The sequence below is a fragment of the Scylla paramamosain genome, chromosome 34 (assembly GCF_035594125.1).
Source record: "Scylla paramamosain isolate STU-SP2022 chromosome 34, ASM3559412v1, whole genome shotgun sequence".
NCBI lineage: Eukaryota > Metazoa > Arthropoda > Malacostraca > Decapoda > Portunidae > Scylla > Scylla paramamosain.
The window spans coordinates 15,665,220-15,680,219 of NC_087184.1; the positions used below are offsets into that span (position 1 = coordinate 15,665,220).

A 15,000-nucleotide genomic window follows, 5' to 3' on the forward strand; every position below is an offset into this window, starting at 1 on the left:
GGCGCACCGTACTAATATCAATGATAACAGAAGTAGCCTGACCTGCATCATACTGAGCCTGGACACTCCGCTGCTGGCTGACATGGTTCCGTTGCCAGAGGAATGGTACTGGGCGCCCACGGTTGCCATCACGTCAGCCTCGTCTGCAATTACAAAGAGCGATATTAGTAACTCAGTGATCACACAACGCGGCCACTCAAGGCGACGCTGACACCACCAGGAACCAACGGCTCAGCGCGTTCATTCATCTGGTCTGAAAGAAAATGGGGAAAGAAAATGTGGTGATGTTTGGTTTTTATAGATGAATCAACGAGTTTTTTGGGTGTTTAACTTTAAAATTGACGACAAGAATATGCATACGAGAGTTCAGGCAAAGAAAATGGGGAAAAGAAAATGTGATGATGTTTGTTTTTTATAGATGAATCAACCAACACAAGCCAGTAACACCGCACATAAAAGACACATTCCGGGTACACAACCCACCTCCCCTAGACCCACACGAACCACATCGAGAGTTAAGAAAACATGATTACGATCATGCAACTAAATTGTCGCGGCTACTGGAATAACCGGCACCTTATTTCAGAAGCTATTCGATCAACCGACCCAGACATCGTCCTCCTGAACCACACAGGTTCACCAACAAAACCAATTAAGCTATATGGATATAACACACGTTACACTACAGGTACACGTCATGATGGCGTAGCTGTCATGGTCAAATGCACCATCAAACACATCCACATAACCGACTGGCCTTCAGCACACTTCCTGGCCACCAGGATCGAAACACAACACGGGATATTTCTTATTGCCACCACATACAGCAGACCGGATACAGGGCTCCCTCTCACCAGTCTCAACAATCTCTTCAATCACACAAACATACCAGCCTATATACTGGCAGACCTCAATGCCAGTCACACAGCATTTAGACACACCAAGAACAACCAACATGGACACCAACTTCTACAACTTACACAACTGAAACGCCTCCGTTTCCTTGGCCCTGACTTTCCTACCTGCTATACCCACAATGGGAATGGCAGGCCGGATCTCATCCTCTCCAACCGGCAATCCCTACCTTTCCATCACCACATCTCCTACGGACCCATCTGTGGTTCAGACCACGTCCCCCTAATTCTAAAAATATCCTCAAACCCCATATCTATCCCATCCCCACCTGTCCCCGACTACCGCTCCGCCGACTGGGAGGGATTCAGGAAAACTCTTTCAGACCTACACCAACCACCACAGCTCGAAGGCCAACCCTATACAATAATAGACAGTGCCCTAGAGACACTACATAGTGACATCCTGACATCAGCCAACAGACACACACCAAAGAAACAACACAAAATTCACATAGACTTCAGACCCTCCATAAAAACACAACGACTACTAGTGTGCTACAGAACACGCTTTTTACAAAACATGCACAACCACATACCCATCTACAGAGACCTCTGCACCCTTCGCACACACATACTAAATAGCCTACAGGATGACCACAGCGCTCACTGGAGGAACCTAGTCTCCCTTATGGACGGAGCTCGCTGCAAAAATCCTACTCAGTTCTGGCACATGGTGCACAAGCTGAAGGGATGCCACCGGGAAAGATTCGAGTACCTCCTAGTGAACGGTGATCGAGTCACCAACCCAGACCAGGTCACCAACACCTTCCAGACACACTGGTGCAACACCTTCCAACCACACCCTTTCCCTCCCCATGAGCCCAGTATTGCCCACATACACCACATCACCGATCTTGTGCGCCGAAACATAGCAAACACGCTACCACATAACATTATACACTTAACACACCTAGATCCCCAACACCCTCTCACCACACCCATTGAGGAGGAGGATGTCACCAGGTTGCTCAGACATACTCCGCGGCGAGCCCCCGGCCCCTCAGGAGTCACATGGCCGATGGTGCGGAGCCTTCCTCCAGAAATCATATCCAGCCTGACAAAAATTTTCAATGCTTGCCTCGCCTCTGGATACTTCCCAAGGCTTTCAAAATTTCAAACATCACCCTTATTGCCAAGCCCGGAAAAAACTCTCACTTACCAGAAAACTATCGCCCCATAAGCCTCCTTGAAATTCTTGGAAAAACTTTTGAACGTCTAATCAACTTAAGATTGAGAGCGTTCCTCGAATGTAACGGATTGCTGGCACCACAGCAGTTCGGTTTCCGGAGGAACGCCTCAACTGAGGACGCCCTTAACAGCATAGTAGCCTACCTAAATTTCAACAAGCCATATTACAAGACAGCACTCGTGACAAAAGATGTCAAGAAAGCTTTTGACACCGTTTGGCACACCGGTTTGAAATACAAAATTTGTAATAACTTCAATCTCCCTTTTCTAACACAACGCATCTTGTGTAGTTTTCTGGATGAGAGACAGACAAGAATCCGCCACCAGGGCAACTTTTCGCCATTTTTCACCCCTCAGGCTGGAGTCCCACAAGGCTCCGTACTCTCCCCCACCCTTTTTAACATGTACACAGCTGACCTACCCCTCCCAGCCCACAATGACTCACTAACTATTCAATACGCGGACGATGTAACGCAATTGGCCCGTGCCAGGTCGTTAGATCTCCTAACCGACAAAATTCAATGGGAACTGATGGCGACTAGCCTGTGGGAGATGAAATGGCGAATTCTCTCCCATCCCGAAAAATCAAAAGTCACTTATTTCAACATTAAAAGAAGTCAGCCCCGCCAAATCTCACTAAACAGAATTACTCCAATCCCCACCCCAATCCCCATCAGTAACAACAACAAAGTGCTTGGCCTCACCATAGATAAGCACCTCAACTTCAATATACATATAAAACAAAAAGCAACCATAGCCGCCAAGGCCCTGAGCAACCTGGAAAGATTTCGCGACAGCAGCACAAAAACAAAACTTCACCTCTACAAAGCTTTCATTCTCCCTCTCTTAACCTACTGCCCTCTTGCCCTCTCTCTCTCTGCTCCCTCCAACCTCTCTAAACTTCAAAAAGTTCAAAACCGAGCAATTCGTTTCGCTCTTGGGACGAAATGGTTCGACTTCCAAACCTCTCTCTCCATTCACCAGGAGTCCAACATCCCCCCCCTTAACATAACACTCCACAATAGAATCGAAAAAACAACTAAGCTCCTTCTCCGACAGACACACAATCACATACAATTTCATTACCAACCTCCCCCCACCTTTCCGTCACCTGCCGCACTGCAATCTCCTTGATCCTCCCACTGTGCCTCCTGAACCTGTTTTCTAATAATGGACTCCTCCTTTCTTCCCTTCACTATCTCCTTTCTCTGTACCACTCATGGTGTCTGAGTGGCATCATCGTCGTTCTCTCGTTCACGTGGGCGGTCCCGCGTGCCAACACCTAGTGGTTTTTTCATATTTTTTGTCTTATGGTTTTGTATTCATATTTTTGTTTTTGTGCATTATTTTTCTGTCTCGCAGCCTAGGTTTTAAGGTGGCACCGGACCGCTCTTGGGAAAGGGACGCGACAAAAAATCACCGCCATTAACATACCATGCCTCTGACCGAGGGAGTGGGGTCGTGTGGCAACACCTAGTGGTTTTTTCATATTTTTTGTCTTATGGCTTTGTATTCATATTTTTGTTTTTTATACATTATTTTCTTGCCTCGCAGCCTAGGTTTCAAGGGGCACCGGACCACTTCCAGAGAGACGGGGATAGCACGAACCGCACTCCTCCCACTGACGTCACGGCAATGGGGCCCCCGGACGTCGGCATGACGTTCCGGTAGCGGTACCCCCCGAGGTAGTTAAGGAGCGGCCAGTACTGATGATGGGGACGGTAACCACACCATTCAGTGGAAGCCACTTCACCCCCCACACAGAGGTAGTTGGGTGCGGCAAGGGCTGGGCAGGAAGGTAGTCAAGAGATGGTGGGGCGGGGCCCTGGAAGCATCCATGCAGGAATCCCCATTCACCCCCCGCCACCAGCGACTTACCGCGTGCAAGCAGATGGTATTAGATTTGACCCCTCGTTGCGGTGAGGGAGCCTTTTCGAGCCTCTGTCATTGCACATCCTACCATCATGTCAATCATTATCACAAACCATCCTCACCCTCCCCATGCACATAACACCACAACATTTTTTATACTTCTCTTTTCTTTAGCAGGTTGGCCTTTTTGCAGGAAGAGTCACAGGACAAGAGCAGAAAGGACCGACACCGCTTTTTCACCCACCACATTACATCATACATTAAATATCCCTGCCATCACCAAATCACTCTACTACTATCCGTGGTTCGGAACCCACGTAAAACTGTAGGTCCCTCCGCTATACGGATGTACTTCTTCCTCTGTCCTTCTTTGAACCAATAAAAAGCAAAAAAAAAAAAAAACCCTTTCTACTCTGACTGTCCTTCACTCCTCTTTCACATCCTGATGGTGCAGGCTCTGGATAGTCTGGCCCCTAACTTGTGCGTGGTTTGGCCCGGGGTTTTGGGTGCGTGGGCGGCGTTCGTGGCTGTGGCTGTGTTGGGCTTGGCCTGCTCGGTTGGTGGCGGACTCTCCTGCTTTCCCCGATAAAGACCTTGTCCCCCTTGCCATCTTAGCATGAATATAACACGTAAAAAAAAAAAAAAAAAAAAAAAAAAAAAAAAAAAAAAAAAAAAAAAAAAAAAAAAAAAAAAAAAAAAAAAGATGTCCTTCCTCATTGAAATTGCGCCTGGGTTAAGCCCCAGTGACTATTTCTCCTACTACAATTCCCTTCTTATCACCCCCCTATTCTTCCCACTATCCCCACTTCCCCCTCCCCATCTTTTCTCTCTTTGTTATGTTATGTTATGTTATGAGAGAGAGAGAGAGAGAGAGAGAGAGAGAGAGAGAGAGAGAGAGAGAGAGAGAGAGAGAGAGAGAGAGAGAGAGAGAGAGAGAGAGAGAGAGAGTAATGAAAAGTGGGGTAGGAAATTATAGAACACTGATGATAGATATCTAATCGTGTGTGGTGTGTGTGTGTGTGTGTGTGTGTGTGTGTATCTTTTTCTTTTCTTTCCTTTTTTTCTCTTTCCTTTTCTTTGTCGATGTCATATTTTTAACACAACTTGATTTTTCCCTTTTCTTGCATATTTTGTTCCAGTTTTCCTTTGTATTCTTTCCACTTTTCTCCATTAATTTCTTGTATACATTCAAGTTTCCTTTACAGTGCTTCAATTTATTTTTTTTTCCATTTTTCCACTCAATTTGTACATAGTTTCAATTTTTCTGTTTTTTTTTTTTCCAGTTCTTTCCCTCAAGCTTTATTTTTTCGTTTCTATTCCTTCTACATCACCTCCTACACCACCACCACACCACCACCACCACCACCACGAACCAACCTCCCTCTTATGTTATAACCTACACACCAACACCACTACCATAACACACACACACACACACACACACACACACACACACACACACACACACACACACACTCCCCCTTCACCACCAGCACCATCAGCGCTTCCTACACCAACAACACACTCCTTTTCTTTATGTTCTCTACAATAACACCAATAACAACACATTCCTCACTGACATGCCGCATGTTCTCTTGGTGATCACGAAGAACAAACTGATGGCAACGTGTTCGTGTGGCGTGTGGCGTGTGGTAGGGAAGGCAGAGGGGTAGTGGTGGTGGTGGTGGTGGTGGTGGTGGTGGTGCATAGATACAAGGGGAATATAATGATTGATGAAGTGATATGTAGCTTTAAGGTCGTTGTCTGAGGGGAAGAGGAAGAGGAGGAGGAGGAGGAGGAGGAGGAGGAATGAATAATGGGAGAAGAGGAGAAATTAAGTAGGAAGGTTTAAACAAATAGAGAAGAGAATAATTGAGTGATAGAGAATATGAACGAAGAAAAGATTGGAATAATGTTGAGGTTTAGACTGGTGGGGAAGAAGAGAAATGAGGAATAAAGAATGAAGAGGAGGAATAGAGTGGGAATGGTTAAACAGAAAGAAGTGAATAGAAATGGGGAATTTATCATGGTGAAGAAGAGGAATGGGGATGATAAACTGGGAGAAGAATGAATAAAGAATAAAAAAAGAAAATTAGAACCCGAGGAAGAAGATAAATGGGAAATGAAGGATGGGGAAAATTAGATAAGTGGGGAAGAGGAAAAGAAATAATATATGAAGGAAATTAAAAGTAGCAAGTATCAGGAAGACTAAAGAAGACAGAAGGAACAACAACAACAACAACAACAACAATCAGAATGCGTTGATATAAAACAACAACAACAACAACAACAACAACAACAACAACAACAACAACAACAACAACAACAACGCTTTGGTATAATATCCTAATAAAACACGTATTACTAGCATTATTTCTATCAAAAAGACAATGAATTAAAGTTTATCTAAGTAATTTTACCCAACATTTCTAAAACCCACTACACCAACAAGCCAATCTGTCGTCTCAGCACCAGCATCACCTTCTTCAGAGCAAAACTGACCCCTTGCACAGATTCAAAACACCCGCTGGTCTAGACTAGAGGTAACTGGATCTAACGGCGTCACTGATCCCATGCATATTTCAAAATCAGGTCGATGCAAAAATAACGAAGTTCCCGCTACAAGCACACGTTTTCTTTGACGCGCATGACTGAGAGGTAACGTTTTCTTTCATATCTCAGGATTCTTGCAGCTGTTTTTTGGAGTGTTTATTTATTTTATTTATTTATTTTTTTTTCGGGGGTTGTGAGAAGTACGCAGGATGGGTGAAGGGGTGTATGAATAAGATTTGGGTGTTGTAAGAGTGTGTAGGTGGTTAAAAATGTGCGTTTTGGGTGTTTAATAGATAAATATTTTTGTTTATAACATTAGTATAGGATAAGACAGAAATGGTGCTATATGAGAGAGAGAGAGAGAGAGAGAGAGAGAGAGAGAGAGAGAGAGAGAGAGAGAGAGAGAGAGAGAGAGAGAGAGAGAGAGAGAGAGAGAGAGCAAATTGACCTACATGAAAAGAGACTGAAAAAGACTAATGAAGCACGCACCGCGCACACACACACACACACACACACACACACACACACACACACACACACACACACACACACACGAGGCAATTACTATGAATGTTACAATAGCAATCATCGAACATTTATGCAATGAACTCTAATAAACTCTCTCTCTCTCTCTCTCTCTCTCTCTCTCTCTCTCTCTCTCTCTCTCTCTGTGTGTGTGTGTGTGTGTGTGTGTGTGTCCGTGGCCACCTATGCACGATTAGAAGACATGAAGCGTGGCACTCTCTCTCTCTCTCTCTCTCTCTCTCTCTCTCTCTCTCTCTCTCTCTCTTGACACGGTAATGTTAAGCAATTCTACGTCATAACTACTTTCATGTTATTTCGTCTCCCCCCCCCCTCTCTCTCTCTCTCTCTCTCTCTCTCTCTCTCTCTCTCTCTCTCTGTGTCATGGCGTTTTCCCTCCAACAATAACTACAAAATGGCCTTCCCTACGGCGCACGCCCCAAGGTCACACACACACACACACACACACACACACACACACACACACACACAAACACACACACACACACAAGGACTACTAACACCCTGTACAATGACTCATACACACACACACACACATACACACACACACACACACACACACACACACACACACACACACACACACACACACACACATAGCTGTTTACACATACATACATACATACATACATCCTTCTCATTGCATCTCCACTTTCTCTTTCATTATCTTTCCTAGTTTTTCTCCTCCTCCTCCTCCTCCTCTGTCATCTTCTCCTCCTTTTCTCTCCTCCTTCTCCTCCCCCCCCTCATTTTCCTCCTTATTCTAACGCCTCCTGCTTGTTCTCCTTTACTTCTTCTTCTTCTTCTCCTTCTCTTTTACTTGTTTTTGTCCTTGTTCTTCTGTTTTTCTCCTCCTACTCTTATTCTTCTTCTGCTTCTTGTCTTTATTATTATTCCACCTTCTCCTCCTCTCAGTTCGTTTTCTTTTCCTCCTTCTCTCCCTAGTTCTTGTTTTCCTTCTCCCCTTAGTTCTTGTTTTCCTCCTCCTCCTCCTCCTCCTCCTCCTCCTCCTCCTCCCCCACATACATCAGTTTCTCCAGGTAAGGTATGAGAAGAAGAGAGTTTTAATTAATTCATTTGTACCCTTTACCTGAGGCGATCAATGCAGGTAACAAAAAGAAGATAATTAAAATATTAATCATGTGTCTCACCTGAGGGACCAAATACAGGTAATTCTATAAAAAGTAATTAGTGTTAATCATATTCACCTGAGGGCTACACAGGTAAGGTGATTTGGCTTGGTTTCAATGCACACCTGTATATTAATGGGTGTTTAAATGAGGTACAGGTAGGAAACAGGTGTGATTGCCTTATACAGGTGTGAGGTTACTGGTTTATTTGTAAAGTTTGTTTCGTTGTTTTATTTATTTATTTTTTTCCTTCAATTAACTTTTTAGACATTTTTTTTTTGTATGAAACTCTCTTAAACACTTCAGTAGCTTAAATAAATCAATGAATAAGAATAAATTTGCGTTCTGTTGTCTCTTTCGTCTCTGTCTCCACGCGAACAATTCTCACAGTGCATTAGGGATTAAAGAAGGACGCACGTAGCAGTAACAGGCTTAGCACAGGTAAGCAGGTAAGACACAAACAACAACAATGATAAATAAACAAAAAACAACCAATCAAAACACAACCAGATACGAAAAAAGGACAACATAAACAATAAAAAACAAAATAAATCAAATCAATCATAACTTAACCCTTTTACAAACACAAGAACACCTTTTTTCTCATTTTCCACGCACCGCCACACCCATCGAAGCGTGAGTCATGGGGGGCGAGGGGGGGGTGATTAACAAGGCAGGGCACGGGGCAACATCGCCATTGTGTCGTTGTCTCCACCTTGTTTGGCTCACTTACCTTGGTGCTCATGTGCTGGCATACTGAAGGGGGGCTGCTGGTGTCCGCTGGTGTATGCTAGTGATGGTGGGCAGTTAGGATGGTTCTTCCTTTCCTTCTTTCAGTGTCTTGATGTGCTTGTAGTGAAGTTTATTCTTCTTACTATTAGTATTAAGCTTCTTCGTCTTTTATTTTTTTATTTATTTATTATTGTGTGTCTTATTTTATTAAGTTGCTGAGGTCCTGGGATGGTTCGTCTGCCTTAGGTAATGTGCTTCTTCTTCTTCTTCTTCTTCGTCTATTTCCTTCTGTTCCTTTATTCTGTTTTCTTCAGTTCCCACGTTCTGTTGTTTCTGTTTTGCTAAGATTGTTTATTTATTTATTTATTTTTTTCGATATTTCTTGTCGATGTCTTAAAATTACACACTGAATCTATATATATAAAAAAAAACAAAAAACAAACAAGCAATTTAACTCAGATTCTATATAAAAGCAATATTGTAACTATTTCCTTTCTAAATCTTCTTCAGCACCGCATTTATTTAGTCTCACTTCATTCACTAATCCTCAATGTCTGTCTCTCTCTTTCTCTCTTCTCTTCCACAACATTAGTGCATTGTGGGGAGGGAGGGAGGGAAGGGGGGGGGGCTAGTTAGTTTAGTTCAACATAAGAAGCAAAATTTTTCGTTATTCACTTTAGTTTCAATTGTTTATTTTTTTCTATTTTATTTTCTTTCGATATTGTTTTCCTTCGATTTAATATTTTTTTTCGATTCAATTTTCTTTTCTTTTTTTTTTTTTTCAATTTCTGAGGTGCTTCTTCGGTTCAATTTCCCTTTTTTTTCGGTTTAATTTCCTCTTATTTATTTTTCTTCAATTCCTGAGACACTTCTGTTCAATTTCCTTTCCTTTTTTTTTTCTAACTTAATTTCCCTTATCAGCTTTCCTCGTCACCCTCAATGAACCTGTGCTCACTGATAAAAAAAAAAAACGTTTGAATCACTGTTAGGTTACTTCACTTCACTGACAAAGAAAACATTTGGGACACGAAAAAAAAAGAAAAAAGAAAAAGAAAAACGTTTGAGTCAGGAATCCGGATGAAAAAAAAAAAAAACGTTCAATTTGCATCACACGAACGAAAAAAAAGAAAAACCGAGAGAAAAACAAAACAAAAACTCAAACACAAGAATAATAATAAAAAAAAAAACAAATGCGTAACTTCCAACAAAAAAAATAAAAAAAATAAAAAAAAATAAAACAAAAAAAATAAATAAAACACGTAACGAAACTAAACAAATAAACAAATAAACAAATAAAACGAAATAAACAGTACAATATAAACGCAAATCCCCAACAAAACAATTTACAGAGAAGGGTGAAGGTGTGGGGAAGTTTGGGACGGTGCATGCAGGTGTGTACAGGTGTGGGGAGGTATACAGAAGGTGTGTGAAGGTATGTAAAGGTATAAGGAAGGTGTGCTGAAGGTGTGTGTAGACATGGGCAGGTGTGTGAAGGTGTGGGGAGGTGTGTGAAGGTGTGGGCAGGTGTGGAGAGGTATGGAGAGGTGTGGAGGGGTATGTGAAGGTGTGGAGGGGTGTGTGAAGGTGTGGAGGGGTGTGGGAAGATGTGGAGAGGCATGGGAAGATGTAGAGAGGCGTGGGAAGATGTGGGACAGGTGTGGAGCAGGTGTGGATTAAGAGTCAATACTTCCAAGTTTCTGGGAATCTGAGAAAGCAAGACACACCTGTAGAGAGAGAGAGAGAGAGAGAGAGAGAGAGAGAGAGAGAGAGAGAGAGAGAGAGAGAGAGAGAGAGAGAGAGAGAGAGAGAGAGAGAGAGAGAGAGAGAGAGAGAGAGAGAGAGAGAGAGAGAGAGAGAGAGAGAGAGAGAGTGATACATGACCTAATATAACACCTGAACCAGCAACCAATCTCATGACCTCGCCGCCTCCTGTCACCTGCCTGAATACGTGACTAATTAAGGTGGACAGAATCTCAGGTAAGCTCAGGTAAAATCGACATGACCTGCGGGGGAGTCTGTGTATATGTGTGTGTGTGTGTGTGTCTGTGTTTGCGTGAGTCCACTGGTGTCTTCCTGCGAATGGTAAATCACACACACACGCACACACACACACACACGCAGGTGATCACAATATACCTGGTCTTCTCTTCCCTCACCTGACCTTTCATATATTACAGGTAGTCGGTAATAATCCTTCTATAAATTACCCTATGGTTCTATGGGTTCTTGTCCCCTTTATTTATGGCTGCTGTTACCAAACTGTATGCCTTGCTGGGAATGTGGAGCAGGGACACTAATGAACACAAAGGAAGGATGACGGGCACTAAAGGAACATAAAAGAAGAGTGAGGGAGTGAATGAGCTGCAGGTGTAATACTAAATTAGTTTTCTCATTACTACTACTACTACTACTACTACTACTACTACTACTACTAGAAAGAAATAAGAGTGTGTGTGTGTGTGTGTGTGTGTGTGTATGTTTGTGTGTCCTTGTAAGATTGATTATAGGATGTAGGATAGTAAAAGAGAAGGCTTCTCCCCACCCCCCCCTGCTCCTCCTCTTCCTCCTCCTCCTCCTCCTACTACTACTACTACTACTACTACTACTACTACTACTACTACTACTACTACTACTACTACTATTACACGAAGAAAGGAGGAGAGGAAGGAAGTAAGTTGTATTCTCTCTCTCTCTCTCTCTCTCTCTCTCTCTCTCTCTCTCTCTCTCTCTCTCTCTCTCTCTCTCTCTCTCTCTCCCTCTCTCTCTCAGCATTCCAGCCACGCCCTTTCATATCGTAAAGAGAGATTTTTGTCTTTCTCTTATAATGTCCTTCGTCCTTCCTTCGTCAGGCGTACAGGGTTTCCAGGAACGGCCTTTGTCACCCCCTGGAAGGTTCTGCAGGAGGAGGAGGAGGAGGAGGAGGAGGAGGAGGAGGAGGAGGAGGAGGAGGAGGAGGAGGAGGAGGAGGAGGAGTTCTTGGGAGGAGTGTTACGGATGGACGGAAACAGACCTTGGAGGAATCATAAGTTTGTGACTTGCATTTCTCTCTCTCTCTCTCTCTCTCTCTCTCTCTCTCTCTCTCTCTCTCTCTCTCTCTGAATGGCTAATTTCGTAGTTTATTGTGCTTTTTTTTTTTTCTGTTGCTTCATCTTTTTTTTTTATTTCGTTTTTGTGTTGTTTTCATTTTCTGTTTTCTTTTTTAATTCGTATATTTTCATGGCTGAATAATTTCGTGTTTTTTTATTTTATTTTTTATTTTCCACGTCCTTCAATATTTTCTTCTTCCCTTTTTTATTTCTTTTTTTTTCCCCTGTTTGTGTGTTTGTCATATTTATTACCTCATCTGTTATTCGTATTTTTTTCCTTTTCCTTCTTTTTTTTTTTTTTTGGACATGATTTGTGGTTTTCTGATTAATTTCTTCCTTCTACCTCTTATTTCCCTCCCTTCACAAACTTTCTTACATTTCTTCTCCTTTATTATTCTATTTTTGTGTATTCATCTTTATCTCTCCATCTACAACTTTTTTTTTCGTGTGTGTGTGTGTGTGTGTGTGTGTGTGTGTGTGTGTGTGTGTGTGTACCTTTCTTCCTGTCCTCCCCTTCCTCTTATTCTGTCTGTTATTGTTTCTGTCTATCTTTTAACTGTATCTGTATTACCTAACTACGTCTAAACTACTCCTGTAAACATACCTCTGCTCATTATTCTCTATTTTCTCTTTCTCCAATTCCTGTCTGTATTCTCAACTTTATTATTCTGTATCTCTGTCTGTCTGTGAGTTATTCTACTGTAACTGTTTCTCTGTATTCCTGTCTATAACTTGTGTATGTGAATCTCTACCTGTCTGTCTGTCTGTCTATCTGTCTGTCTGTCTTTAATTCTGTGCGTGTTTATAATGTATCCTCATATTCTTGTTTATTTATAACGTACGTGTGAATCTGTCTGTCTCTCTGTCTCTCTAACTCTGTGTAATTAATTTGTACGTGTGAATGTTTCTATTTATTCAATTTTCCCTATATTTTATCACTGTATCCCTGTCTATCTAATAATCTGTGCATGCCGTGTCTGCCTGCCTGTCTGTATGTCTGTCGGTATTCTAACCTCCATTACGTTCCAGGAAAATTAAACACAAGAACAGCCTCGTCTTTTAACACAAGCTAAGCCGAACATTAACAGACCACACGATTCGCTTCACCTAACGCTCTGACTAATAGACTCCCTGGTAATGGCGGCGGTGCTGGTGGTGGTTTAACCTGCACGAACTGAGTCTAGAAGGGAGAAAGTTTGGAGTAATGCAGTTCAATGTTGATAGAGCTTAGTGTTACCACCACCACCACCACCACCACCACCACCACCTAGTAACCCAGGTGAGAAGATGGCGTTAGTAGTGCAAGGTTTTCGAAAGGGAGGGAAGGAAGGAGGGGAAGTTGAAGCAGCGGTGTGGAACTGTGCCAGGGTGCGTGTGTGTGTGTGTGTGTGTGATGGTTTGGATTGTGAATAGTTTGTTGGTGTTTCGTGGTTTTGTTTCGTAAAGTTGTGATGTGTTTGTCGGTGTTCTGTAAGTGAGTTTATGGCGTTGTAGGCAAGTTTGTTTATTGTTCCAGTGTTTGTTGACATTTAAGACTTATTACTCATGTTCTTCAATTTATTCCAAGTTCTAATATATATTTTTGTTTTCATAATTTACTTCTCACATGTAAGTTTATTTTGAGTTCTGCTGTGTTTCCCTAATGCCACTAATTAACTACTGGTGTCCTCGGCAAGGCAAGTTAATCCAAATTCTAACGCTGTCAACCTCCCTCACGTTAAGAAAAGAGAAAGAAAGAAATGAACAAAAATATCAGAAAAGTAATACACGTCTCACTGTCATTAGCAGGTCAAAGGTCAAATGTCAGCCAGTCACTGCTCCTGCTCTGCCAAAAGATGATACAACGTGCGTCCCTTGCCCCTCCCCGCCTGCCCCTGCCTGGCACTGACTCTCCTACCCTTGCACGGAAGCAGCGGCCCCGTGAACCCTCCCGTGCACAGTTACCGGGACCTTAACACCGGGGAAGGTACTGGGGTGAATAGATCGTGGCGTGGAAAAGACGGAATCGCGTGGAGGTGATGGTAGGAGGTGACACAGCGCAGCAACACAATAACACAGCGCCCCGCATGCCTCAACTTCGATTCCAGGCAAAATCCAGGCGAATACAACGCGGGAGAATGATTATAAAGCCATGTTGACTATTTGAACCTCAGCTGGTGGTAAAATAATGCCAAAAGAACAATGTGACCTTAGTTTTTATCGACATAAAGCCAAATAAAGGAGAATATAACGTTCGAGGTTGATACTAAAGTCATGTTGCCTATTTGAATCTCAGCTGGTGATAAAATAAAGCTGAAAAGGAACAATGTAACCTTAATTCCTAATAAAATGAAGACAAACACAATATAACTTTAATTCCTGGCAAAATAAGGAAAAATAAATAAATGAATAAATAAATAAATAAATAAATAAATGAATGAATAAATAAAATAAAATAACGCATGGGAGTGATTATAAAGTCAAACACACATTTAAATTTAGGTTTCTGAAGGAATAAAGGCAGAAAACAAAGTATACTCTCAACCCTTTCTTCTTTCCTTCATTTTTCATTCCTTTTCCAACTTTCCCCATGTTTTCCTTCTCAACCCTTTCTTCTTTCCTTCATTTTTTCATTCGTTTTCCAAGTTTCCCCATGTTTTCCTTCTCAAACCCTTTCTTCTTTCCTTCATTTTTCATTCCTTTTCCAACTTTCCCCATGTTTTCCTTCTCAACCCTTTCATCTTTCCTTCATTTTTCATTCTTTTCCAACTTTCCCCATGTTTTCCTTCCTTGTTTTTTCACTGCAGTCTTTCATTTTCCCATTTTTTTCGCCCCTCTCACCAAAGTACCCTCACCAGTACCCATTACCTATTTAAATAACCCTATTTGGTACATCTTACATTTACCTATTAACCACTCAAGCACATTTCCTCTCGTCCCACCGCCACCTCCAAACAAACTAACTATCTAACTAACTAATTATATAAATCTAATCTTTTCAAC

General features: G+C 42.3%; 1 protein-coding gene across 4 annotated transcripts in view; it reads right to left on the minus strand.

The window, feature by feature from the left end:
• LOC135090272 (serine/arginine repetitive matrix protein 1-like) overlaps positions 1-15,000 on the minus strand; it is a 59,587-nt gene that overhangs the window by 23,484 nt on the left and 21,103 nt on the right. For 2 of the 4 annotated variants that reach the window (XM_063986892.1, XM_063986894.1), the window contains exon 2: positions 43-143. In XM_063986892.1, coding sequence (XP_063842962.1) covers positions 43-129 — 87 coding nt within the window. In that variant the 5' untranslated portion in view covers positions 130-143. Of the gene's footprint in view, positions 1-42; positions 144-8,933; positions 9,862-15,000 lie in introns of those variants that run through there. The other 2 variants (XM_063986895.1, XM_063986891.1) reach the window with 2 other exon arrangements.